The sequence below is a fragment of the Pelophylax lessonae genome (genome assembly GCF_965119305.1).
Source record: "Pelophylax lessonae genome assembly, chromosome: 11".
Lineage (NCBI taxonomy): Eukaryota > Metazoa > Chordata > Amphibia > Anura > Ranidae > Pelophylax > Pelophylax lessonae.
The window spans coordinates 155,249,218-155,275,892 of NC_138778.1; the positions used below are offsets into that span (position 1 = coordinate 155,249,218).

Sequence of the window (26,675 nt, forward strand, 5' to 3'; positions counted from 1 at the left end):
GGAGAAGAGAATCCACAGTAGAACAGGCGGCGCCCATAGGTGAACACAGAAGCCAGCAGCACATGTGAATGTAATCACACATCTAGCAGAACCACTGCAGCAAAGAGATAAGAATTTCACAAACAGAAAACTGCAGGCTAGATAGTGACTGCTGACTCATACTTTTCATAAAGATGCTTTAAGCAATTGGGGGTTATTCCTAAAAGTTTTGTGTACTTTTTTTTTTTTTTTTACGAAATCCCTAGCTTTGTGTTATTGTATTATAAAAAATAACATGAAGCCTCAATTGTGGATCTCTAGATAGCAGATAAACTCTCCTTGCCCTTACCGCTAAAGGATTGATTAGCCACTTGAAGATCAGGCCTTCTTCTGACACTCTTTTGTTTACATGTAAAAATATGTATTGTTTGCTAGAAAGTTTCTTAGAACCTTCAAACATATATATATTGGGGATAGACCGATTATCGGCAAGTCGATATATCGGGGGCCAATATGCACTTTCCCCGATATATAGGTATCGGCCCCGGAACTGGCCGATATTGCTGATATTTTTGTGACGTCATTCTGCCTTCTTAGGCCGCCTACCTCGCCTTGGACAGCCTCGTCTGGAGTCGGGACTAGTCTCGCAGGAGTGTACCACAGCCATACACCCACCCACAGCAGCCCGGTGCCAGCCAGCCACCCACATCCACAGGCCCTGTACCAGCCACCCACAGGCACTGTACCAGCGAGCCAGCCACCCACAGGCCCTGTACCAGCCAGCCACCCACAGGCCCTGTACCTGCCAGCCACAGGCACTGTACCAGCCAGCCACCCACAGCCCCTGTGCCAGCCAACCACCCACCCACCACAGGTTGCCAGCCAGCCTGCCACACACCACAGGGTGCCAGACAGCCAGCCACCCACAGACTGGGTGCCAGACAGCCAGCCACCCACAGACTGGGTGCCAGACAGCCAGCCACCCACAGGCCCTGTACCAGCCAGCCACAGGCCCTGTACCAGCCAGCCAGCCACAAGCCTTGTACCAGCCACCCACCTACCACAGGGTGCCAGCCAGCTACCCACCACAGGGTGCCAGCCAGCCACCCACCACAGGGTGCCAGCCAGCCAGCCACCCACCACAGGGTGCCAGCCGGCCAGCCACCCACCACAGGGTGCCTGCCAGCCAGCCACCCACCACAGGGTGCCTGCCAGCCAGCCACCCACCACAGGGTGCCTGCCAGCTAGCAACCCACCACAGGATGCCAGCCAGCCACCCACCCACCACAGGGTGCAGCAAGCCAGCCATTAAGCATTAAACAAAAATTTAGCATGTTCAGTACCAGATTGTCTTTATTTTTTAAAACTTTAAATGTACAAAATATCGGTATCGGCCCTGAAAAAAATATTGGTCTATCCCTAATATAAATATATATATATATTAGCAGAGGCCCTAGAGAATAAAATTATAGGTTTTGCAATTTTTTTTATCTCACAGGGTATTTTAACCGCTTGCTGACCGTATACTGTGTGTATATATGTATATGTATGTATGTATGTATGTGTGTGTGTATATATATATATATATATATATATATATATATATATATATATATATATATATATATATATTGTGAGGGATTAGCTCGGTGGCGGGTGTGGATGACCCCTTGGGGGGTGCGTTTTCCCAGAGAGGTAGCCGACAAGTGCTTGCAAACAAACAGTGTGGTTTATTGAATGGTGTTTTCTTCACCAGGCTGTATGCAGCAAAACATCCAAAATAAAATAAAACAGAAAATAAATCCTTGCCTCTGTGGGCGGCTACCTTCTCACAACTGGAACCTGCCTAAGTGTCTGTCTCCAACCTACCGTCGGGCAGACTTCCTTGTCCATATGCGGACACTCAATAGTCCTTTTATAATAGCTTCACAGGGCAACACAGTCCTTTTGTTTCTTTCACATCAACAGTTCGTCTTCTCACCTTTGAGACGTATTCACCCTTGGTTACCGTCCCGGGCACACATCACTCCGGGGGGTCTTCTCCCAGGCCCACACATCCTGTCGGGAGGCACACGCTGACTGTCCTCCTGCTCCCAGCCCACATGGCTTCAGGATACAGCTTCTGGAGGCAGCGAACAATAGGAATTTCTCTGAACAAATTATAGAGCCTTAACTCCCTCATTCTGAACAGGTGAAGGCCTTTCAACTTCCTGCTGGCTAGCTCTGTAGCCAACACCCTAAATTAATTAATGGACTTTCTAAATCAGGTGGAAATGTATCTCCTTCCTGTGACTACATTCCCAGATTTAGCTGACTTCCTGTTACATACCCCCCCCTCTTGTTTCAACCCTAGGGTTGGGACACAGATTTCCAGGCACGCATGTGTCAAGCACTGCTGACTCACTGATAAGCCTCCTATTATCCTCAAGCTTCCGGATGAAACTGTTTTGTCATCTTCATTGACGGATTTCTCATAAATGCCACACAGTTTGTCTCTCATCTCATATACACATTCTTCAACTGCATTTTTGGCATCATTTTGCTCCTTCTCGTTTCTGTCATCTTCATTGACAGCTTTCTCATAAATGTCAGACAGCTTGTCCCTCATAACCGTCTGTCCAATCCACCACGGAGGACCGTGATCCATAGGCAACTCAATTGGGCTAGTCTTAATGTCTTCAACATTCTTAAGACGCCTCTCTCTGCAATCCATAAATGTTTTCCACAAAACTTTGAGAACCTTTGCTTCACTAAGCTTTGTTCCAAGTAGGGACTCTTGACATCCCTCTGTGACTTGAGTTGCCTCTCCATACAGCTGTACACAATCATTGACTTTTTGTTGTAAAAGGGAATGATCTTCCTTCTTGAGCTTTGCTTGCTCTAAGATGCTGTGCAGAGGATTTTCCAATTGAGACAACAGGCTGTCACACATTTCTTCAAAGTGACCCCTGTTCCTTTTCCCAGAGATATCAATATCATTCAAACATTTCATATTCATAGGCAGATCTGAAGCATTTGCACTCATCAACTTCTTAAACTTTTCGCCCTCCTGAGCGAGTCGCAGTAAAGGCCTACTATTTGATTTGATATTCAGTTTATATTTCTTGCCAAACTCTTCACAGAAGTAGCCAACCAGAACATCATCAACTTTCCTTCCACCAACATAGGGGTCAAAGGCAACAACACAGTTGAACCCAGCGATCTGGGTGGTATCCATTATAGACCTCCTCTCTGCATCAGTGAAGAAGCATGGAACTGCAACACATTCTTTTACAGGTTTCTTCAATGCACTTTCTGCTGAACTATTTGACCGCTCAAGGTCACCTAGTTCTTTTTCTCTATCTGAATTCCACATGGAATGCATCTCAAGATCACGATCAAACTTCTGCCACCATTTTGGAAACACTCCCTGAAAGGCACTTATTCATTTGCTTCACGTTTTCACCAACAGCCTTAGTTTTCTCCACTAGGTTTTCAGCCTGAACTGAGAAATCACCACATTTCTTACTCAGCTCCTTTGTTTGCTGAAGCTCTAATGATACATTTTCCAATGCTTGAAGTTTTTGAAGGAACGGTTTATTCCAAAGGGGTGATTCAAGCCACATGTCGTCACATTTCTGAGGCTCACTCAGGACAGACCCCAAAACACTGATCCTTTTAAAAACTGCATCAGGCACACTATCCCCTCTTTGGGACAGATCCTCTGTTGCCTGGAATTCCTCTTCCAGTTCCTGCAACGGAATCTTCATCTCTTCTAGTTGCTGTTCTAAGGCTCGCTTAGACTTTTCTAGCTCCTGAACGCTTTTCACAACATCATCCTTGGAGCTGACCAATTCTTCCATTTCTGTACTCAGCTGTTTAACACTTTCTAGTTCAGCCTTACACTCTAGAGCTTCCTCCAAAGAGCGAGCCAAGAACAGGGCTTTGCTCTCGTTATCACGCACCTCCGTTTCTGCACGTGCGCGTTCTTCTGCATATTTTGCAGACACATTCTTCTCTTCACCAAGCATCTGATCAAACTTCTTTTTCACATCTTCAACACACTGTAATGAACCAACGCTTTCTTCCATGCGTTTTTTCATAACCGCTATCTGAGCTTGCAATGTTGCGACTTGCTCTGATAGGTTTTTCTTTGCTTCCGCCTCCTCTTTTAATTGTTCCAGGAAGCCATTTTTCTCATCTTCCATTTGTTTGAGCTTTGTGCTAAAACTCAGCCTTTGACACCTCTCTTCCTGTAAGAGTTCCTGCGTGTCTTGCAGCTGCGATTCCAAGATAGAAAAATCTTCCGCAATTTCTCTAGATTTGCTGTCTGCTTGAGAAAGCTGATTTGTAACATTGTCCAACTCAACCTGCAGTCGGTTTGCCTTCTCTGACAGCTTAGCACACAATCGGTCACCTTCTGACACCTTGACTTGCGATTCCAGAAGCTGTGCCTCTACTTTTTCCCTCTTATGTTCACAATCTTCTTTTCCCTGCATAAGAGCCTTCACCTCATTGGCTAGCATCTGGGAATAAGAATGTAATTCTGCCACACAGGCTTCTTTCTCCTTTAACTGCTGCTGGACACGTTGGGCTTCCCCTTTCCAACTTTCACAGTCCGCACGCCATTCATCTACCACATTGCTTAAAGTAGTGAGCTCATACACAGTACTCAGTAATTTAGCCTCTCTTTCACTTTTCTCTTTGTCGCTGAGAGACAATGTCGCTTCCAGAGCAACATTCTGTTCCTGCGACTCCTGCAGGTCTATTTTTGTAGCTCCCAAAGACTGAAGACTTTTTTCCAGCTGATTACGCAACTCCAACATATCAGCCATACTTTGCTTCTGCAAAGTCTGAATTTCACTTTCCTTTTCCATGAGGATGGTATCTTTCTCCATTATAGTCTCTCTGCGTTTTTGCAACTCGACCAAAAGAAGAGCAGTGGATTCTTCCCACTGTGACACATGAGACTTGAGTAGTTCATTTGTTTCCTGCAAGTTTCTATGCTCCATTTTAAGCAATTCCAAGGCTTGTTCCTTTTCTTCCATTTTCCGTTGCAAGGCATCCAACTCAGCCCTGCACACATACTCGGTTTCCTCCAAACCGATGGCCTCCATTGGCTGCTGGCGTCTCTGTTTCCAGCCTGCCATGCTCTCTTGATGAGCCTTTTGTTGAGCTGCAAAGCTCTGCTGAAAATCCGCATTTGCCTGCTGTTGAGCTGCATTTGCTTGCTGTTGAGCTGCATTTGATATAATCAGATGTTTCAACATCTCCTCCATTTTGAGTTTACTTTTCATCTGAGCACACTGCGTCTCCATAGCAGTTTCATCAGTGTTGCTAGGGACAACAACCTTCCTCTTTAGTAGACTCTCTTTAGGCATGGATGGGGCTGGTTCAGACGGCAACATCCCCTCCATCCATAGAATCCGGTCTCTCATTTCATCTATCTTTGCATTTTTCAGGCGTTTGGACCGCCCCATCTTCAATAACTCCACAAACAAATTTTTCACAGTCCAGCAAACAATTTTCAGACCACTGTCTCTTCAACACATGTAGTTTTTCTCTCTCTTGCAGGATCTCTTTTCCTGCGCACACAGTTTGTGCAGTCACTTGCACCAGACACAACAAAGTTCATCAAAAAATTTTGAGACCCCTGTCTCTTTAAAACACTTTTTTTTTTTTTTTTTCTGTCAGGATCTTCTCTCCTGCACACATAGATTGTGCAATCTCATGCACCAGACAAAGTTCATCAAACATTTGCACTTCCTTGCAGGGATCTTCGCTTCTGCCCACTGCATACCTCCACCATATGTGAGGGATTAGCTCGGTGGCGGGTGTGGATGACCCCTTGGGGGGTGCGTTTTCCCAGAGAGGTAGCCGACAAGTGCTTGCAAACAAACAGTGTGGTTTATTGAATGGTGTTTTCTTCACCAGGCTGTATGCAGCAAAACATCCAAAATAAAATAAAACAGAAAATAAATCCTTGCCTCTGTGGGCGGCTACCTTCTCACAACTGGAACCTGCCTAAGTGTCTGTCTCCAACCTACCGTCGGGCAGACTTCCTTGTCCATATGCGGACACTCAATAGTCCTTTTATAATAGCTTCACAGGGCAACACAGTCCTTTTGTTTCTTTCACATCAACAGTTCGTCTTCTCACCTTTGAGACGTATTCACCCTTGGTTACCGTCCCGGGCACACATCACTCCGGGGGGTCTTCTCCCAGGCCCACACATCCTGTCGGGAGGCACACGCTGACTGTCCTCCTGCTCCCAGCCCACATGGCTTCAGGATACAGCTTCTGGAGGCAGCGAACAATAGGAATTTCTCTGAACAAATTATAGAGCCTTAACTCCCTCATTCTGAACAGGTGAAGGCCTTTCAACTTCCTGCTGGCTAGCTCTGTAGCCAACACCCTAAATTAATTAATGGACTTTCTAAATCAGGTGGAAATGTATCTCCTTCCTGTGACTACATTCCCAGATTTAGCTGACTTCCTGTTACAATATATATATATATATATATATATATATATATATATATATATATATATATATATAATTAGACATAGACCGATTATCTGCAAGGCCCATATGCACTTTCCCCGATATATCAGTATCAGGCCTGTAACTGGCCAATATTGCCGATTTATTTTTGTGATGTCATTCTGCCTTCTTAGACCGCCTCCCTCGCCTTGTACAGCCTCATCTGGAGTCGTGACTAGTCTCGCCGGAGTGTATCAGCCATACACCCATCCACAGCAGCCCGGGGCCAGCCAGCCACCCACATCCACAGGCCCTGTACCAGCCAGCCACAGGCACTGTACCAGCAAGCCAGCCAGCCACTCACAGGCCCTGTACCAGCCATCCACACGCACTATACCAGCCAGCCACGCACCCACAGTTACTGTACCAGCCAGCCACAGGCCCTGTACCAGCAAGCCACAGGCACTGTATCAGCCAGCCACCCACAGGCCCTGTACCAGCCAGCCACCCACAGCCCCTGTGCCTGACAGCCAGCCACCCACCACATGGCGCCAGACACCCACAGGCAGGGTGCCAGACAGCCAGCCACCCACAGGCCCTGTACATGCCAGCCACAGGCCTTGTACCAGCCAGCCACAGGCCCTGTACCAGCCAGCCACCCACAGCCCCTGTGCCAGCCACCCGCCTACCACAGGGTGCCAGCCACCCACCAGAGGGTGCCAGCCAGCCAGCCACCCACCATAGGGTGCCAGCCAGCCACCCACCACAGGGTGCCAGCCAGCCACCCACCACAGGGTGCCAGCCAGCCACCGACCCACCACAGGGGGCCAGCCAGCCACCGACCCACCACAGGGTGCCAGACAGCCAGTCATGAAGATCAAGATCTGTGTTTGTCAATGAACATCAGAGAAATAGATTTTACGGGAAGTCAAAAATCCCATTTTTTTTTTTATCCTTATCTGGTTTGACTCTATCCTGCGCTTGGTGAATCGATCCCTTATGCCTTACTAATCATCTGGGAAATCTAGGGGTGATAAGAAACTCAGTTTTCCCCCGCGTGTGCCTGATCCGGCTAGTCCTGTGTCGTGTGTGGTGGGAAGCCCTGGGAGGTGTTCCAACATGGCTACCCAGACAGAACATGCGGATGACACCGCTGCTCCTTCTCTGTCGGCTGCGTATGCTATACTGAGATCCCACTGCTTGTATTCACACTAATAGTAGGATTTCCATTAAATTTCCTCTTCAGGGGGGTACGCGCCAGGGGTGTCCCCTCTCTCCCTCCCTTTTTGCTCTAGTTTTGGAGCCACCGACCATCTTGATAGGAGCTTCCTGACAGGTTGAGGGGCTGCGGGTTGGTCCCCTGGCACTCTTCGAAGAGTTTAGGCATTACTCAGGGGTCCGTATTAACTTATCCAAACCTATACTTTTCCCCTTGGATCACTTGTCACAAGAAACTGATACGAACACTCGGTTTTTGTGGGTTGATACCTTTACTTACTTGGGCATTCACATCCAGCGTGACCTCGGTAAGTTTTATGACCTCAATATTCATTCTGTGCTTGTACAATTGTGTGGCAAGTGCTTGTCATGGACGACCGTTCCATTAAACCTACTGGGGCGTATTAATCCTATTAAAATGGTCTTTTTCCCAAATTTAATTATATCTTTCACAATTGCCCTGTGTGGATTTCAGGTTCCTTTTTCCGAGAGCTGGCCATTGTATTGGTACCTTCATATGGGCTGGATCCTCCCCACAGCTGGCAAAGTCTACTCTGTCTCCCTATAAGATGCGGAGGGTTGAAATTGCCTGGCTTCCTTGTATATTATTGGGCAGCAATACTGGTCATCGTCCCCTGGTGGTTCGTCTGCTCTCGGGTCAATACGGCTGTATGCCTGGAGGCGGCCCTCCTGGGCTCTCTCAATGAACTCGGGAACCTGGTAAATAAGGGCCCCAAGTCCTATGTTAGCCTTCCGTGTCCGACTAAGAAGACTCTTCGAGCATGGGAGGCTGCTAGGAAGAGATTTTTTATTAAAGCAGACTTGTCGCCCTTTCATCCACTATGGGTGAATCCTACTCCCTCACTCTTTCGGTCTATTCTTGACACCCGGGTATGGGTAGATCGGGGTATAAAAGTTCTCAGAGACATGATGCCGGCAGGGTTATTACTATCTTTTAGAGATATTTCAAATAAATTTAAATTACCCAAATGGATGCACTTCCGATACTTTCAGTTGTGACATGCTGCCCGGGCCCAGTTCCCACGACCCATTACCCTAAGTATGGACCCCATTGAGGAGCTTCTGGCACAGAAGTCCTTACCTAAGCCTCTGTGCTCCCTTTACCTATCGTTTGAATAGTCTAGACTCCCCTAAGATGGAGAGGCTGTGGGAGGCTTGGAGAGCGGACATCCCTTCACTGGACAGGGAGGACTGGGAGGATTGCTTTGAGGACAGCTGTAAGTTAGTTATCTCTTTCGGAGATAAACTGATACAAACTAAATTCCTGCCTTCAGAGGATTTATTATACTTCCCAAAGATTGCACAGAATAATTCCACAGAGGGATCCTATCTGTAGCCGATGTCACTCCGATACTGGTACATACTTCTACATGTTCTGGAATTGTCCCAGGGTGACACGGGTTTGGACTCAAGTCTTTAAAGTCCTAAATAGCTGTCTCCAGTCATCCATGGTGCAGTCCCCTGAGCTAGCTCTACTAGGCATACAGGAGGACGATCAGATGCCTCGATACACTAAGCTTTTGATCGCATACCTTTTGTATTATGCCAAGAAAGCTGTTTTGCTTAAATGCAATACAGCCTCCCCTCCAACTGTAGTCTTCTGGGAAACAATGCCTTACCATTGTATAAATTGACATTGGTTAGTTGTTTCTCACTAAGTTGTGATACTCCATGTTTTTGATTGACAATCTAGGATGCATTACCTGTCCTTCATGCGCTCCCTATTTATTGGCTAAAGATGTGGTGTTGAAGTATCTGTACTATTCTGTAGGTGTGAAAATATTTCTACTGTATTTATACTGGTTGTACGTTTATCTTTGCTATGTACCATCCTGCAATTGGTTGTGTCTGTACCATACTTCCTTTTTTTTTCCACAATAAACTGATATTCTGACGGTAAAAATATATCCCATATCTTCTAGACGCTATAAGTTTTGCGCAAACCAATCAATAGGCGCATATTGGGATTTTTTTTTACCAAAAATATGTAGCAGAATACATATTGGCCAAAATTTATAAAGAAATTTGATTCTTAAAATTTTTTATTGGTTGTTTTTTTGTAGCAGATTTCCCCAAAATTGTCGGCCTTTTTTGTTTATAGCACAAAAAATGAAAAAATGTTTAAAAAAGACGGTGTTACGCTAAGTAAATGGAGACCTAACTTGTAATTTTTTAAAATTGCGCACAGTCGTGAAATGGCGACAAACTACGGTATTTAAAAATCTCCATAGGAAGTGCTTTGAAAGCCTTTACAGGTTACCAGTTTAGAGTTACAGAGGAGGTCTGGTGCTAGAACTATTGCTCTCGCTCTCACGTTTCCGGCAATACCTGGCATGTGTGGTGTGATAGCCATTTACATGCGTGTGCAGAACCAACATGTGCGTTGGCTTTTGCTCGTGAGCACGGGGGGACAAGGGCACCTCATTTTATTTATTTTTTTTACATTTTATTATATATTTATTTTTTACATTGTGTCTTAATTTTCTTAAAGAGGAAGTAAACCCTCCTCGACAACTTGCACCTATAGGTAAGCCTATGATAAGGCTTACCTATAGGTACTGTAAATATCTCCTAAACATGTACCGTTTAGGAGATATTTACCTTACATGTCGCCAGTGACGTCACTGGCGCATGTGCTCTGAAGGAACGGCCGATCGTGCCGTTCCTTCAGAGCCCCGTGCCGTGACTGTCGGCTCTAGCGCGCGTGCGCGGGAGTGACGTCACCACGGCTCCGGCCAATCAGATGGCCGTATGCCGCGATCCCGGAAGACGGGCGACTAGACATGTCGCCCGTCATAGAGGTGAGTGAGCGGCACGGCGGGGGCTCGTTCTGAGGTAAGTATTGCATAATGAGCTAATATGCGATGCATACTAGCTCATTATGTCTTTCTTTTGCAGGGTGTAAAAAAAAAAAAAAAAACTCAAACGAGTTTACAACCTCTTTAAGTTTTAAAAAAAAAATGTATCACTTTTTTTACCGTCACAAGGAATTTAAACTTCCCTTGTGACAGCAATAGGCAGGTACTCTTTATAGAGAGATATATGGGGTCTATAAGACTCCAGGTGTCTCCTCTGCCCTTAAAAGCATCTGATCACACCAAGATTGGTGTGATCGGATTCTTTCAATAATTAAAAATGGTGCGGTTTATTCTGGGCTTGCTAGTGGGACAGTAGAGCCCAGAGAGGCGCAGGAGGGGGGGGGGGGCATACCTCCCACCACCTGTAAAAGCCGTTCAGTGGCTAATTAGCTGCTGGGATGGCTTTTACATAAAATCCGGTCACCTCCTGAAAAAAACAAAACCATTTGAAGTCAAATGCCATACATGTACGTGATTTGGCGGCAAGTGGCTAGCACCCTAAATCCTACTCTCCATTGTCTTCTTTCCTCCAGGCTACATATTAAGTTCCAGAAATCTCTTCTGATATGTGTTATCCCTCAGACCTTTCACCATTTTTGTTGCCTATCTCTGGACTCATTTTATTTTGTCAATATCTTTTTGTAAGTGAGGTCTCCAGAACTGGATGCAGTATTCTAAATGTGGTCTCACTAAACATCTATATAGAAGAATCAGGACCTCCTTCCTCCTGCTGGGGACCCCTCTAGTGATAACTAAATATCTATGTAGAGGAATCAGGATCTCTTTCCTCCTGCTGGTTATCCATCAGGACTTTCTTCCTCCTGCTGGTGCTCCATCTAGTGATAACTAAAGATCTATATTGGAGAATAGGGACCTCCTCCCTCCTGCTAGTCTCCTTCTAGTAATAAACAAAGATCTATATAGAGGAATCGATACCTACTTCCTACTGATCCCTCTTGTGAATTACTTCTGAATTCTATTAATTTTTTCTATTAATTTTTCCCACTTCCAGTCCACATTATTTGCTCATGTTTCCATGACCTGAAGTAGATATGCAACTTTTATTTCTCTATAGATCTTCCGAAAACTGTGCCCAAATATTGTAGTCTATCAAGTGACTATTTTCCATAGGTTCATTACTTTACTTTTAGAAATATTGTTTCCACTTTTCGAAAAATCTTTTAGCAATACCAAATTATGTTCAGTGTTACAAATGCCTCCAGAATTATCAACCCTATTGCACACTTTTGTACCATCAGCAAAAAGACATACCTTTCGCACCAAATCTTTAGTTATACAGGTGCATCTAAAAAAAATAGCATATCATCGAAAAGTTAATTTAATTTATTTTAGTAATTTAATTCAAAAAGTGAAACTCATATATTTCATATAGATGCATTACACTCAGAGTGATATATTCCAAGCATTTCTTTCTTTTAAGTTTGATGATTATGGCTTACAGCTAGTGAAAACCCAAAATTCGGTATCTCAGAAAATTAGAATATTGTGAAAAAGTTCAATATTGTAGACTCATGTGGTGTCACACTCTAATCAGCTAATTACCTTAAAACACTTTATAAAGCCTTTAAATGGTCTCTCAGTCTGGTTAAGTAGGTCACACAGTCATGGGGAAGACGGCTGACTTGACAGTTGTCCAGAACACAGTCATTGACACCCTCCACAAGGACGGTAAATCACAAAAGGTTATTGCTAAACAAGCTGGCTGTTCAAATAGTGCTGTATCCAAGAATATAATGAAAAGTTGAGTGGAAGGAAAAAGTGTGGTAGAAAAAGGTGCACAAGCAACAGGGATAACCGCAGCCTTGAGAGGATTGTGCAGGAAAGGCCAATAAAAAAATTGTGGGAGATTCACAAGGAGTGGACTACTGCTGATGTCTGTTTCAAGAGCCACCACACACAGACTTATCCAGGACATGGGCTACAACTGTTGCATTCTGTAACGACACCCCGGGTATGAAAGGGGTTACAGTCGTTTAGGACATTTCATTCCCGAACACAAAGGTAGCTACCGGACACTCCACTCAGCCGAACAAGAAACCCATACGAATACCCTCCCCAGTACGAGACGAGGCTCTGTATTGAGGGTCAAGCAGGAATCAGACTGTTTATTGAAAAGGAATACACGCTTAATATACACATTAGAAGTAATGCAGTCACTACATGAACAATGACCCAAATCCAGCCCCCAACATCATACAATGGTTACATAACGAGCCCCCAATACACATTACTCTGAGTGTCAATACATCCCTTAGCAGACAACAGGGGAGTTCATTAGCACACTTAACAATAGGTGAATGGAAAGCCACCTCAGACAAGAATATCAGTTTACTTATTCAGAAAAAAGCAACATCGTTAAGCAATAGACAGTCTGTCTCCACATTAAACTTCCTGGAATGCCCATATTAAGAGTTGTACTTCCTGGTCATGGACCTCACAATGTACAGGGAATAAAATCTTCATATTTCAAGAGAGACATCATTCCTGAATATCACTGTCCCATTTGGAGCCATCCAAACCATATCCCCAGTGCCCCCCAGTTTCCTGGTCTCCCCACGCCCAAAGTGACCCCTGTCACACATTCCTTGTGTTAAGCTACTCCTGAACCAGAGACAATGTCCGAAGCTTCTTACCTGGGTAAGTAGAAAAAGGACTGGACTCAGTGGTCCAAAGTCTTCCTTTTTGAATGAAAGTAAATGTTGCATTTCATTTGGAAATTAAGGTCCCAGAGTCTGCAGGAAGAGTGGAGAGGCACTGAATCCAAGTTGCATGAGCTCCAGTGTGAAGTTTCCACAGTCAGTAATGATTTGGGGAGCCATGTCTTCTGCTGGTGTTGGTCCATTGTGTTATATCAAGTCCACAGTTAGTACAGCCCTCTACTAGGTAAATTCTAGAGCACTTCATGCTTCCTCCTGCTGACCAGCTTTTTGGAGATGCTGATTTCATTTTTCAGCAGGACTTGGCACCTGCCCACCCTGCCAAAAGTACCAATACCTGGTTTAATGATCATGGTATCACTGTGTTTGATTGGCCATCAAACTTGCATGACCTAAACCCCATAGAGAATCTGTGGGGTATTGTCAAGAGGAAGATGAGAGATACCAGACCCAACAATGCAGACAAGCTGAAGGCTGCTATCAAAGCAACCTGGGCTTCCATAACACCTCAGCAGTGCCATAAGCTGATCGCCCCCATGCCACACCGTATTGATACAGTAATTCATGCAAAAGGAGCCTGATCAAGTATAGAGTGCATACTATACTGTACATGGACATACTTTTCACTAAGCCAACATTTCTGTTTTAAAATTCCTTTTTTTTTTTTTATTGGTCTTATTCTAATTTCGGAGATACTGAGTTTTGGGGTTTCACTAGCGGTAAGCTATAATCATCAAAATTAAAAGAAAGAAATGCTTGAAAATGCATCTATATAAAATATGAGTTTCTTTTTTTGAATTGAATTACTGAAATAAATTACCTTGATGATATAAACATTTTTCGAAATGCATCTACAGTAGTACAAAGAGGGGAATCCCCTAAGGGGTTGGGACTTTTTAGGCACTCAAAAATATAACAAAACTGCCTGCTATTATGTTTTTTTTCTAATATGTATTTCATCTATTTTGTAATAAAATTATAACCTTTTTTATCAATTTTTTTTTTTTTTTGTTATATTTTTGAGTGCCTTAAAAGTCCCAACCCCTTAGGGGATTCCCCTCTTTGTACCATTAAACCCCGAGATGTGGCACCTTCTCTAACAGGGGGTTTTGTTGTGGACTAACCATGTTCTCGTATAACTACAAGTAGGCTGAGGAGAGGACAGTATTACTGCCTGATGCCACACATTTGGACATGCAGTTAGATCACACAGTACAGTGAGGATAGGGTAAGCAGTCCTGATTGTGGTTTCAGCACACACAGAAATAATATACACACTTAACTTGCGAGGCAATAGATGTAGAGAAAAAGAAAAAGATCCCTGTGCTAAGCAAAAACGTTAACCACTTAAGCCCCGGAAGATTTTACCCCCTTCCTGACCAGGGCCTATTTTGCGATTCGGCACTACATGATTTTAACGGAGAATTGCGCGGTCGTACGACGCTGTACCTAAACAAAATTGATGTCCTTTTTTTCCCCACAAACAGAGCTTTCTTTTGGTGGTATTTGATCCCCTGTGCGATTTTTTTGATCATGCGCTGTAAACAAAAAAAGAGCGTCAATTTTGCAAAAATAACAATATTTTTCACATTTTTTTTATATGAAAATCCCCAAAAAAATGTAAAAATCAAAATTTTTTAACATTTTCGGCCAATTTGTTTTATGCTACATATGTTTGTTAAAAAAAAATCGCAAAAAGCGTATTTTGATTGGTTTGCGCAAAAGTTATCGCGTTTACTAACAAAGGGAAAGATTTTTGTTGTTTTTTTTTTTTAACGAGTAATGGCGGCGGCGGCGATCTGCGTTTTTTTTTTTTTGCGGTACTGCGACATTGCGGCAGACAGATCAGACCCTTGACTGACATTTTTGACACTTTTGGGGTTACCAGTGACATTACTGCAGTAATCAGTGCTATACATATGCACTGTTACTGTAAAAATGACACTGGCATTGAAGGGGTTAAATGTATTGGAGAGGGAAGGGTTAAGTGTGTCCTAGGGGCGTGCTTCTAACTGTGATTGGACATGGCTACTGGTGTAAGAACAGAGATCAACGGTCCTACATAGTAGAATTGTCTGATCTCCATTCTTACACAGGGAAGAATGACAGGCGGCTTTGTTTACATCAGCCGCCTGCCTTTCTTCCGGTGTCACGGACGATCGCAAGTGCCCGGCGGACGTCGGGTCCGCCGGGCACACGCGTGGGGGGGTCCGTGACCGCGCCTCCGGCGGCGTGCGCTCGCTCCCTAGAGGCCTCACAGGCAGAGCGACGTATACCTACGTCGCTCTGCCTGTGAGGGGCTGACCGCCGCAGGAAATAGTCGTGCGGCGGTCGGCAAGTGGTTAAACAGCGCACTTGCCACAAGTTTCTTCACTCCAGGCAAAAAATTGTATTTTTTATTTTTGAATAGTGTGGGAAAGAGTTAGAATCGATGTTAGGTTTTATAAAAGGCTTTAACTTACCCTTTCTAGAGAAAATGGTGTTCCCATTATCCCAAAGGCTAGGCAATTGATCACATGATCCATGTTGAACAGCAGAGTCAAAGAATCCTTGTATTTTGGTAGGTACGTTCTCTGTTTTTTTTGGTTTGACAGATGTTGCATTAAATGTATGAAAATAATTTTGTGGTCGGCTTCCATCATTATTCCAAGGTTTCTAATCTATATTAGCACCATTTGACCTTATGCAATTCTTATCTTTTATTGTGATGTGATGGTATCACCAGCACATTAAATATCTTCTTTCCTTTCTTTCTTGTTGCAGCCTTCATGTTGTAAAGTATTATGGCAGCTACTTTAAAAATACTGACCTGTGGATTGTAATGGAGTATTGCGGAGGAGGATCAGTAATTGATATCATTCGACTAAGAAGACAAACAGTAAGTTTCCCACTGTTGCATTAGGTAGCCAAAAAAGGGCTACTTCAAATGTATAAAAAATAAATAATTGGAAATACAAAATGAAATTTAAGTGATTGTTTACTAATGTAATAAAAAATGTTTGATTCCATAAAATAGACACTTTTTGCAGATACAGTATAAACTTTTGCCATTATTTCTACATTGGAAATCAAATATTGTTTGTGAAGTTCTTTCTAACACTTGCAGAAGTTCCTCCAAAGGTTTTCTACTTGTAGGATACATTGCTGTCCCCCTTCTTTACAGTACATCCCAAACTATCACAATGGTGTTTAAGTCTTAAGATTCTGCAGACCATTCTGTGATTTGAAGGTTGCCATCTTGTTCTTCCCTTTTGAAGGTAGTTTTGATCTACCCTAGAAGTGTGTTTGGTCATTATCTTGCTGTAGGATAAGCTTAAAGTAATTAGGCGCAGATCAGCAGGCATTACATTAGGCTGAACAATGTTGTGGTAGACCTTTTGGCTTAGGGTGCAAGTTATTTTGTATAAGGTGGCAAGCCTACATCTGGTTAAAGAGCCCCAGTCTATCATGTCTCTTCCTCCATATTTGACAGTTGGTGTTACCCACTGAGGAACCAGCCTTTTGCCTACTCAATGACATACAGAAGCCCTGGGTGTTGAACCAAAGATTTCATATTGTTTATAAGATCGTCTATTATGATTCTCTATTTATAAACAATTTGTTTCTTTTAGTATTTGCACCATAACGTTACTTTTTTCTTTAGAAGTGTTAGGCCCCTTTCACACACTCCGTCCGTCGGACGGAGTCCGTTTATCTCAGCGGGGAATCGATCTGCTGATCCCCCGCTAAACAGGAGGATGACAGCTGTGTCTCCGTGCTGTGTGCGGAGACACAGCTGTCAGTTCCCCATGCATCTCTATGGAGGAAATCGGATGGGAACGGACCGTCCGATTCGCTGGACGGATGGAAAATAGGTTTTCCATCCGTCCAGATTTGACGGATCGGATGTCAGCAGACATGTCTCCGCTGACATCCGATGCCCCATAGGGATGCATGGGGGGACTGTTCAGATCCGCCAAAAAAACGGACAGGCGGATCTGAACGGTCCGCCTGTGTGAAAGGGGCCTTAGGTGGAATGAGGAAGGATTTGTCATTTTTTTTTCTGTCTGGGTCCTCATTTGGGATACATGGGCTTACCCAAAGACTGTTGCCATTAAGAAAATGTAAAGTTTGTGAAGTGAGCGAAATTCTTCTTGTTGGCACAGGAGTTTCAGTGACAGTTGACAAAGTTGGGATTTCTCTTAGTTGGGTGAGATTTCCAATCACTTTCTCTAGTCTCTTCTAGACAGTAAGGGAGGGGAACTCTCAGTGGACATTAGTTATGAGCTTGGGCATGTCCAGACTAAGATCTGAACCCATGTGTGCAAGCTAACCAGGACGATGTCACAAGGGGTGTGTATAGGTATGGCTGTGGGGTAGGGCGGCCCTCAAATTTTCCACTAGCCTGCTTGCATTTTGCGAGTGGAAAATGATTGAGGGTGAGTGTGGGGCTGCCTCGGGAGCGGTTCTCCTAGTGATCGCCCAGGGGAGGAGAGCGGAGAGGAAGAGGAAAGCCGGCCAGATAATCACAGAGTGGGTATCGCCCCACTGTAACAGCTTTCACTTGAATTTCCGGGCTCTCGCCATCACACACACAGCACCGCCTTCTGGCCCGAATCCTTTGATAGACAAAACACCGGTCCAATGCCGGGATATGTGTCGTCTATAATAGGAGCCAATCCAAGAGGCGGGACTGTGTGTGACGGCGAGCGCCCGGCAATTCAAATGAAAGCTGTTAAGGCAGGGAGATCCCCACTCTGTGATTATCCGGCTGGCTTTCCTCTTCCTCTCCTCTCTCTTCCTGCACTGGTCAGGCTGCATTGACAGGCACAGGTGAGTCTGCATTGATAGGCACAGGTGAGTCTGCATTGATAGGCGCAGGTGAGGCTGGAGTGACAAGCACAGGTGAGGCTGGATTGATGGGCACAGCTGAGGCTGCGTTGATGGGCACAGGTGAGGTTGCATTGATGGGCTCAGGTGAGGCTGTATTGCAGGGCACACATTAGGCTGCAGTAATGGGCACAGGTGAGGCAGCATTGATGGGCACTGATCAGGCTGCTTTGATGGGCACAGTGGAGGTTGCATTGATGGACACTGGTGAGGCTGCATTTATGGGCACTGGAGAGGGGCATTGATGGACACAGGCGGGGCTGCATTAATGAGCACAGGCGAGGCGGCATTGATAGGCACAAATGAGGCTGAATTGATGGGCATTGATGGGCACTGATCAGGCTGTATTGATGGGCACAAGTGAGGTTGCATTGGTGGGCACAGGTGAGGCTGTATTGATGGGCAAAGGTGAGGCTGCATTTATGGGCACAGGTGAGGTTGCATTGATGGGCTCAGGTGAGGCTGCATTGAGGGGCACACTTTAGGTTGCATTAATAGGCACAGGTGAGGCGACTTTGATGGGCACTGATTAGGCTGCTTTGATGGGCACAGGTGAGGTTGCATTGATGGACACTGGTGAGGCTGTATTTATGGGCACTGGAGAGGGGCATTGATGGGCACTGGTGAGGCTGCATTGATGGGCAGTGGTGAGGCTGCACTGAAGGCACTGGTGAGGCTGCATTAAGGGCACTTGTGAGGCTGCATTGATGGGCACTAGTGAGGCTGCATTGATGGGCACTGGTGAGGCTGCATTCATGGGCACTGGTGAGGCTGCATTCATGGGCACTGATCGGCCTGCACTAATGGGCACTGGTGAGGCTGAACTGATGGGCACGGATGAGACGGCACTGATAAGCTTCACTGATGATGCTGCTGCACTGATGGGCTGCATTGATGGGCACTGATGAGGCTGCACTGATGGGCAGTGATAAAGTTGCTATTAATATTTATTTTTGTACTTCTGCATTCATGCAAAAACATTTAACAGAGTAATTTAATGAGAACATTTATGAGGGCGTGTTAAGGGGTGGAATTGGGGGCGGGGCAAGGTAGCGGTTGGGTGGTGCAACTGGTGGCGAGTAACCCTTAAGGCCTGGCTAGTAGCTCAGGACTTGAAATTTTGAGCCCTGGGGTAGGGAATGCCCCTGCCACAGACAATTGGCTCATACAATGGAGGAGAATGGGATCAATGCCAAAATATAAACCAAAAAGGGGAGTACTGAATCCTATCTATAAAGATTACAATATAGTGTATTGTGTGCATGGAGTACTGATAAAGCCAAAATTGGCCCATACAGGTGGGGGCTTCCTGGCGGGCTCGCATACATGGGTTCCGGTCTCTAGCCTGAACATGCCCGAGCTCAACACTGGTGGAATCACAGACGACAGAAACTTGACAGAGGTTCTCACCATTCCCTAAAAAACAAAAACGAAGAATTCCACACTAAAGGGCCATACACACTATAAGATTTTCTGGAGACTTTTTCCTTCAGATTTACCTTTTCTATGTAGTGCAAGGGCCTGCTAGATTGCATACAAATTGAAAGTGTTTAGGTTTGACCATATATTATATGGTTTTGGTAAATCTAAAGGAAAAAGTCTTCAGAAAATCTTATAGTGTGTATGGCCCATTACTGTTTTAGGATGAAAAGGGGTGTTAATTTCTTTGGTAATGTGTTCTGCAGCAGTTCAATACATGCTTAGGGAAGGAAATTTGCACAGAAATCCCCCACCCCCCCATCCAGCACCACCTCCTGGTGCCAAAGTCTACTCTAAGATACAACAAAGCCCTCTTCTTGGAATTTATTGTGTATTCACATTTAACAACATCACATAGTGGGGTACAGCCGAACAAGGGAAGATTGACGCGTTTCGCTCTAAGCCGTGCATATTCGGAACCTGTAATAAATCTTCCCTTGTTAGACTGTACCCCACTATATGATGTTTTTAATTGTGAATACAAAATGAAGTCCAAGACGAGTACAGCTATTCTGTGTTAAATTATTTTTTGGAGTACGGCTGATGGGCACCTTGGAAAGAATTTCGCAATCAAGTGGCTCTTTGCAATCATAACCTGCAGTGGCGTGTATTCATGTTATATCTACTCTAAGATGTCGGTGTTGCATCAGTGAATCAATGAATATACTTTTCATTTTTTTTGTGTTCAACCAACTATTTTCTGCACTGCCTTGTTCCTCAGTAGAATGATCCAATGTTCTGAACCTGGTTTATTGTTGATACATACAAGGCAAAAACATGTTTCTTCATTCTCATTTTGACAGCTCTAATATTAGTCGCTATCTAAGAGGAAGTACTTAGAATGTAAATATAATTTCTGAGTTTCACTTCTTGTTTTACACAGACAGGCAGGTGCAAGGCCTATTGCTTTTAGACCCTTAGATATTCCAATGTTCATGAGAAAAACAAGCATTAAGGTTTAAGATATTTTGTTAAACACAGGAAAGTTTCCTGACCATTGCAAAGCATGAGTCATTAATAGTATGGTGAGGTGGAACCAGAAAGGCCTGTGCTCGATATTCTATGTACCTACTTTTTGATGCTTTTTTTTTTTCAATTGTGATCTTGTGACTTCCTGTTCTGTAGTCAATATACCAGCATTCCTCAACCTTTTCAACACAGAGGAACCCTTAAAATACATTTCTAGTCCCCTGGACGCTCGCCCCGCAGGACCCGTTCTCCCCTCCTCCTTCTCCCCACCCTCTCTTTAGTCTTCTCCTATTGTCGTTTCTTTCTTTCTTTGTCCTTTTTTCTCACCCATTCTTTATCCTCTCTCTCTTTTGTCTTTTAGTGTTGTTTTCTTCTCTGGCTCGGTACTCTCAGGCCCAGCCCCTGTTTGCTCATTGGAACGTACTAGAACTTCTTCTGTTATTTTTATTGCACTATAAGCCACTAGGGGGGACTTTCGGTCCCGGTCTACAAATTTTTGCTTGCTGATAACCCTTATTTGGACCGCAATGTTTTAAGGTTGGCTTACGCCCTATGTCTGTATCATGTTTTGCTGCTACCTGTTTTCCTGCGTTCCATTTTTATTTCTTTTTCTCAAATTGTACACATATGCCGTGTTTTGATGTATGTTTATGCCTTTTCTTAAAATAAAAAGTTTTGTACAAGAAATACATTTCTAGTCTCTGGGGACCCCCTGCTAAAAATTAAAAATCTACAACTCATGATACATTAGTGTGACAGTCAGTGGGAAGAATGCTTCTTACTCTTATCATTATTGGGAAGAATTACCCCCTTACAGATAGCTAAAAGGAACAATAGTGTCAGTGGGAACATATCTGAGAGACAGAAATTGCTCATCGCTTAAGGAACCCCAAGGAACCTCAGGAGGAAACCTAGGGATCCACGGAACCCTGACTGAGAAACCCTGCCATATACACTCACCGGCCCCATTTAATAAGTACACCTTGCTAGTAGTACCGGGTTGGACCCCCTTTTACCTTCAGAACTGCCTTTTAATTCTTCATGGCAGAGATCTAACAAGGTGTTGGAAACATTCCTCAGAGATTTTGACCCATAGTGACATAATAACATCACGCAGTTGCTGCAGATTTGTTTGCTACACATCCATGATTTGAATTTTCTGTTCCACCACATCCCAAAGATGCTCTATATCCGTGGTCTTCAACTCCGGTCCTCAGGGCCCACTAACAGGCCAGATTTTAAGTATTACCTTGGGGAGATGCAGACTAGAATACTGCAATCACTGAGCAGCAAATGAGATACATAGTTACATAGTTAGTGAGGTTGAAAAAAGACATCAGTCCATCCAGTTCAACCTATGATATGTGTGTGTGTTTGCTGTTAACCGTACATTGTATACCCCTGTATGTTGTGGTCTTTAAGGTGTCCATCTAATAGTTTTTTGAAACTATCAATGCTCCCTGCTGATACGACTGCTTGTGGAAGAGAATTCCACATCCTTACCGCTCTTACAGTGAAGAACCCCTTACGCACTTTAAGGTTGAACCGCCTTTCCTCAAGTTTTAGTGAGTGGCCACGTGTCTTATTGTATCTCCTTTCTCTGAATAGTTTGTTCCTTATGCTCGGGTCGCCAGTACAGTATTTGTACATTGATATCATATCCCCCCTAAATCGTCTCTTCTCCAGAGAGAATAGGTTCAGTGCTTGTAGTCTTTCCTCATAGCTGATGTCCTCCATTCCCCTAATTATTTTTGTTGCCCTTCTCTGGACTTTCTCCAGTTCCAGCACATCCTTCCTGAGGACCGGTGCCCAGAACTGGACAGCATACTCCAGATGTGGCCGGACCAGAGTCTTGTAGAGTGGGAGAATAATCTCTTTATTTCTGGAGTGAATCCCCTTTTTTATACAACCCAGTATTCTGTTGGCTTTGCTTGCGGCGGCTTGGCATTGCATGCCACTGCCAAGCCTGTTGTCTACCATTACCCCCAAGTCCTTTTCCATCCTAGACTCACCCAGAGGTTCCCCCCCTAGCGAGTAGCTTGCTTTCTGGTTTCTGGCCCCCAAGTGCATTACTTTACATTTTTCAACATTAAATCTCATCTGCCATGTAGTTGCCCACCCCGTTATTTTGTTCAGGTCCGCTTGCAAGGTTTCCACATCCTGCATAGAAGATATTGGCATGCCTAATTTAGTATCATCTGCAAATACTGAGATTGTACTAGATATCCCCTTCTCCAGATCGTTTATGAATAAATTAAACAGGATTGGTCCCAGGACAGAACCCTGGGGGACCCCACTTTCCACACCCGCCCAATCCGAGTACTCCCCATTAATCACCACCCTCTGTACTCTCCCCTGGAGCCAGTTTTCTATCCAGGTACTCACCTTACGGTCCATACCTACCTTCCTTAGTTTGTACAGTAAGCGTTTGTGGGGAACGGTGTCAAAGGCCTTTGCAAAGTCCAGATACACCACATCCACAGGCTTTCCTTTATCTAGGTGGCAGCTCACTTCATCGTAGAAGGTTAATAGATTGGTTTGGCACGAACGATTTTTCATGAATCCATGCTGATTACTACTTATAATACCGTTTTCATTACTAAAGTCTTGTATGTGGTCCCTTAACATCCCCTCCAAAATTTTGCAGACTACGGATGTTAGGCTGACCGGCCTATAGTTACCCGGGATATATCTCGGCCCCTTTTTAAATATTGGTACCACGTTGGCTTTTTTCCAATCAGCTGGCAGCATACCCGTCTGTAAACTATCCTTAAAGATCAAGAATAATGGTCTGGCAATCACCTGGCTGAGCTCATTAAGAACCCTCGGGTGCAAGCCATCCGGTCCCGGGGATTTATTTATGTTAAGTTTCTCTAGTTTAGCTCTAAGTCTATCCTCTGTTAGCCATGGCGGCACTTCCTGAGGTGTATTATTTAGTTCGGCCTTACAAGCAAGGTTCGTGTAGCCCCCCGATTCCTTTGTGAAGAATGAAGAGAAGAAATTATTTAACACTTCCGCCTTTTCTCTGTCCTCAGTGGCCATTTTTCCTTTATCATCTTTTATGGGGCCAATGTGCTCTGGCCTCGCTTTCCTACTGTTTATATACTTAAAGAACTTCTTGGGGTTCTTTTTACTCTCCTCCGCTATATGTCTCTCGTGTTCTATTTTAGCCTCCCTGATTTTGTCTTTACATTTCTTATTACACTCTTTATAGTGCTTAAATGCTGCCAATGACCCCTCAGTCTTGTATTTTTTGAAGGCCTTTTCTTTAGCTCTAATATACATTTTTATGTTGGAGTTTAGCCACCCAGGGTTTAGTTTTGCTCTTTTAAATTTATTTCCCTTTGGAATGCACTGGCCCACCCCCTTGTTAAGTATGCTCTTGAAGCACTCCCATTTTTCCTCCGTGTTCTTTGTTCCCAGGGTTCTATCCCATTTGATATTTTCTAGCAGCGAGCGCAGTTTAGGGAAATTGGCTCTTTTGAAATTCAGTGTCCTTATATTACCCTTGTGTTTCCTATTACTGTAATTAATACTGAAACCAATTGACCTATGGTCACTGTTCCCTAAGTTTTCCCGTATTTCTATATCCGTGAGCAGGTCTGTATTGTTGGTAATCAGTAGGTCAAGTACCGCATTGTTTCTTGTCGGTGTATTCACCATCTGACCCATGAAATTGTCCTGCAAAACATTTAGGAACTGCCGAGCCTTGGCTGAGTGTGCGGTTCCTTCTGCCCAGTCTATATCCGGATAATTAAAGTCCCCCATTATAATGACATTTGCCATCCTTGCTGCCAATCCTATCTGTAACATGAGGTCCGCCTCACCCTCCTCCCTCTGGTTGGGGGGCCTATAGCATACGCCCAATATTACCTTCCCCACCGTGCCTTCCCTTTGAAGCTCTACCCATAGGGATTCTGCCTTGTCCTTAGCTCCATTATTAATATCATCCCTCATATTTACCTGTATACTGTTCTTAATATACAAACATACCCCTCCCCCTTTTTTACCCTCTCTATCCCTGCGATAAAGGGAATACCCCTGAATGGTCGCCATCCAGTCATGAGAGCTGTCAAACCAAGTCTCAGTTATCCCCACAAAATCTAAGTCCTCCTCAAACATCAGCAGCTCCAGCTCTCCCATCTTGTTGGCCAGGCTTCTGGCATTGGTATACAAACCTCGTAATTTTGATCGGTTACATTTATCCTCATTTGATGTTTTTAGGCTGCTCTCTTGATTTTTCCCCATACCCACCCTGGGTATAGGAGCTCCGAACACCCTACCGCTAATGCCCCCATTTCTGCCCTCTGAAACTTGCTTTCCACTGGCTAATTCTACATCTGTACCCTCCCCCCCATTCCCTAGTTTAAAAGCCCCTCTAACTTTTTGGCCATCCTCGCACCCAGTACGGCTGCATCCACCCCATTTAGGTGCAATCCGTCCCTACCAAAGAGCCGGTGACCGACTGAGAAGTCGGCCCAGTTCTCCAGGAACCCGAAACCCTCCTTACTACACCAGCTCCTCAGCCACTCGTTAACTTCCCTAATCTCCCGCTGCCTCTCTGGTGTGGCTCGAGGTACAGGTAGTATTTCGGAAAATACTACCTTGGAGGTCCTAGTCCTCAACTTAGCGCCTAAGTCCCTGAAATCGTTTAGGACTCTCCATCTTCCTCTGCCTATGTCATTGGTACCCACGTGTACCACGACAGCTGGGTCTTCCCCAGCCCCACCCAGTAATCTGTCCACCCGATCCGCGATGTGCCGAACCCGAGCACCCGGCAAACAACAGACTATTCGGCGCACACGGTCTTTGTCACAGATTACACTGTCTGTCCTTCTAATAATTGAGTCCCCTACCACCAGCACCTGTCTTTCCTTTCCCTTTCTCCCGGCCTCACTGGAGGAGCTCTTCCCCTGGCAGCTAGGGGCGTCACTGTGATGTAATTTAGTTATCTTGCAAACCTGGCCTGTTAGTGGGCCCCGAGGACCGGAGTTGAGGACCACTGCTCTATTGGATGAGATGTGGTGACTGGGGAGGCCAATGGAGTACAGTGACCTCATTGTCATGTTGAAGAAACCAGTGATGAGATGATTTGAGCTTTGTGACATGGTGCATTATCCTGCTGGAAGGAGCCATCAGAAGATGGGTACACTGTAGTCATAAAGGGATGGACATGGTCAGCAACAATACTCAGGTAGGCCGTGGCGTTCAAGCAATGCTCAATTGGTACTAAGGGGGCCCCAAAGTGTGCCAAGAAAACATCCCCCACACTACCACCACCAGCCTGAACCTTTCATACAAGGCAGAATAGATCCATGCTTTCATGTTGTTTACTCCAAATTCTGACCTTACCATCTGAATGTCGCAGCTGAAATTGAGACTTCTCAGACCAGGCAACGTTTTTCCAATCTTCTATTGTCCAATTTTGGTGAGCCTGTGCAAATTGTATCCTCAGTTTCCTGTTCTTAGCTGACAAGAGTGGCATCCGGTGTGGTCTTTTGCTGCTGTGTGCCATCTGCTTCAAGGTTTGATGTGTTGTGCCTTTAGAGATTGTATTTTGCACACCTTGGATGTGTGGTTATTTGAGGTACTGTTGCCTTTCTATCATCTCAAACCAGTCTGTCCATTCTCCTCTGACATCAACAAGGCATTTTCCTCCACACAACTGACGCTCACTGGATATTTTCTCTTTTTTTTTTTACCATTCTCTGTAAACCCTGGAGATGGTTGTGTGTGAAAATCCCAGTAGATCAGCAATTTCTAAAATACTCAGACCAGCCCCCCTGGAACCAACAACCATGCCACGTTCAAAGTCACTTAAATCCCCTTTCTTCCCCATTGTGATGCTCAGTTTGAACTTCAGCAAGTCGGCTTCACCATGTCTAGATGCCAAAATGCATTGATTTGCTGCCATGTAATTGGCTGATTAGCAGTTTGTGTTACCAAGCAATTGAACAGGTGTACCTAATAAAGTGACCTGTGTGTATACATCCATTGCATTAACCACTTGCCGACCGCCGCAAGTACATATACTGTGGCGGTCAGCCCCTCACAGGCAAAGTGACGTATGGGTACGTCACTAGCCTGTGAGGCTCTGGGGAGCGAGCGCGCGGTCACGGACCCTCCCATGCGTGTGCCCGG

At 44.7% G+C, this 26,675-nt stretch overlaps 1 protein-coding gene across 1 annotated transcript in view; it reads left to right on the top strand.

Moving 5' to 3' along the window:
* LOC309566581 (serine/threonine-protein kinase 4-like) overlaps window positions 1-26,675 on the top strand; it is a 178,704-nt gene that overhangs the window by 35,827 nt on the left and 116,202 nt on the right. The window contains exon 4 of the mRNA XM_082271769.1: window positions 15,981-16,095. Within this exon, the coding sequence (XP_082127895.1) occupies window positions 15,981-16,095 (115 nt within the window). The remainder of the gene's footprint in view (window positions 1-15,980; window positions 16,096-26,675) is intronic.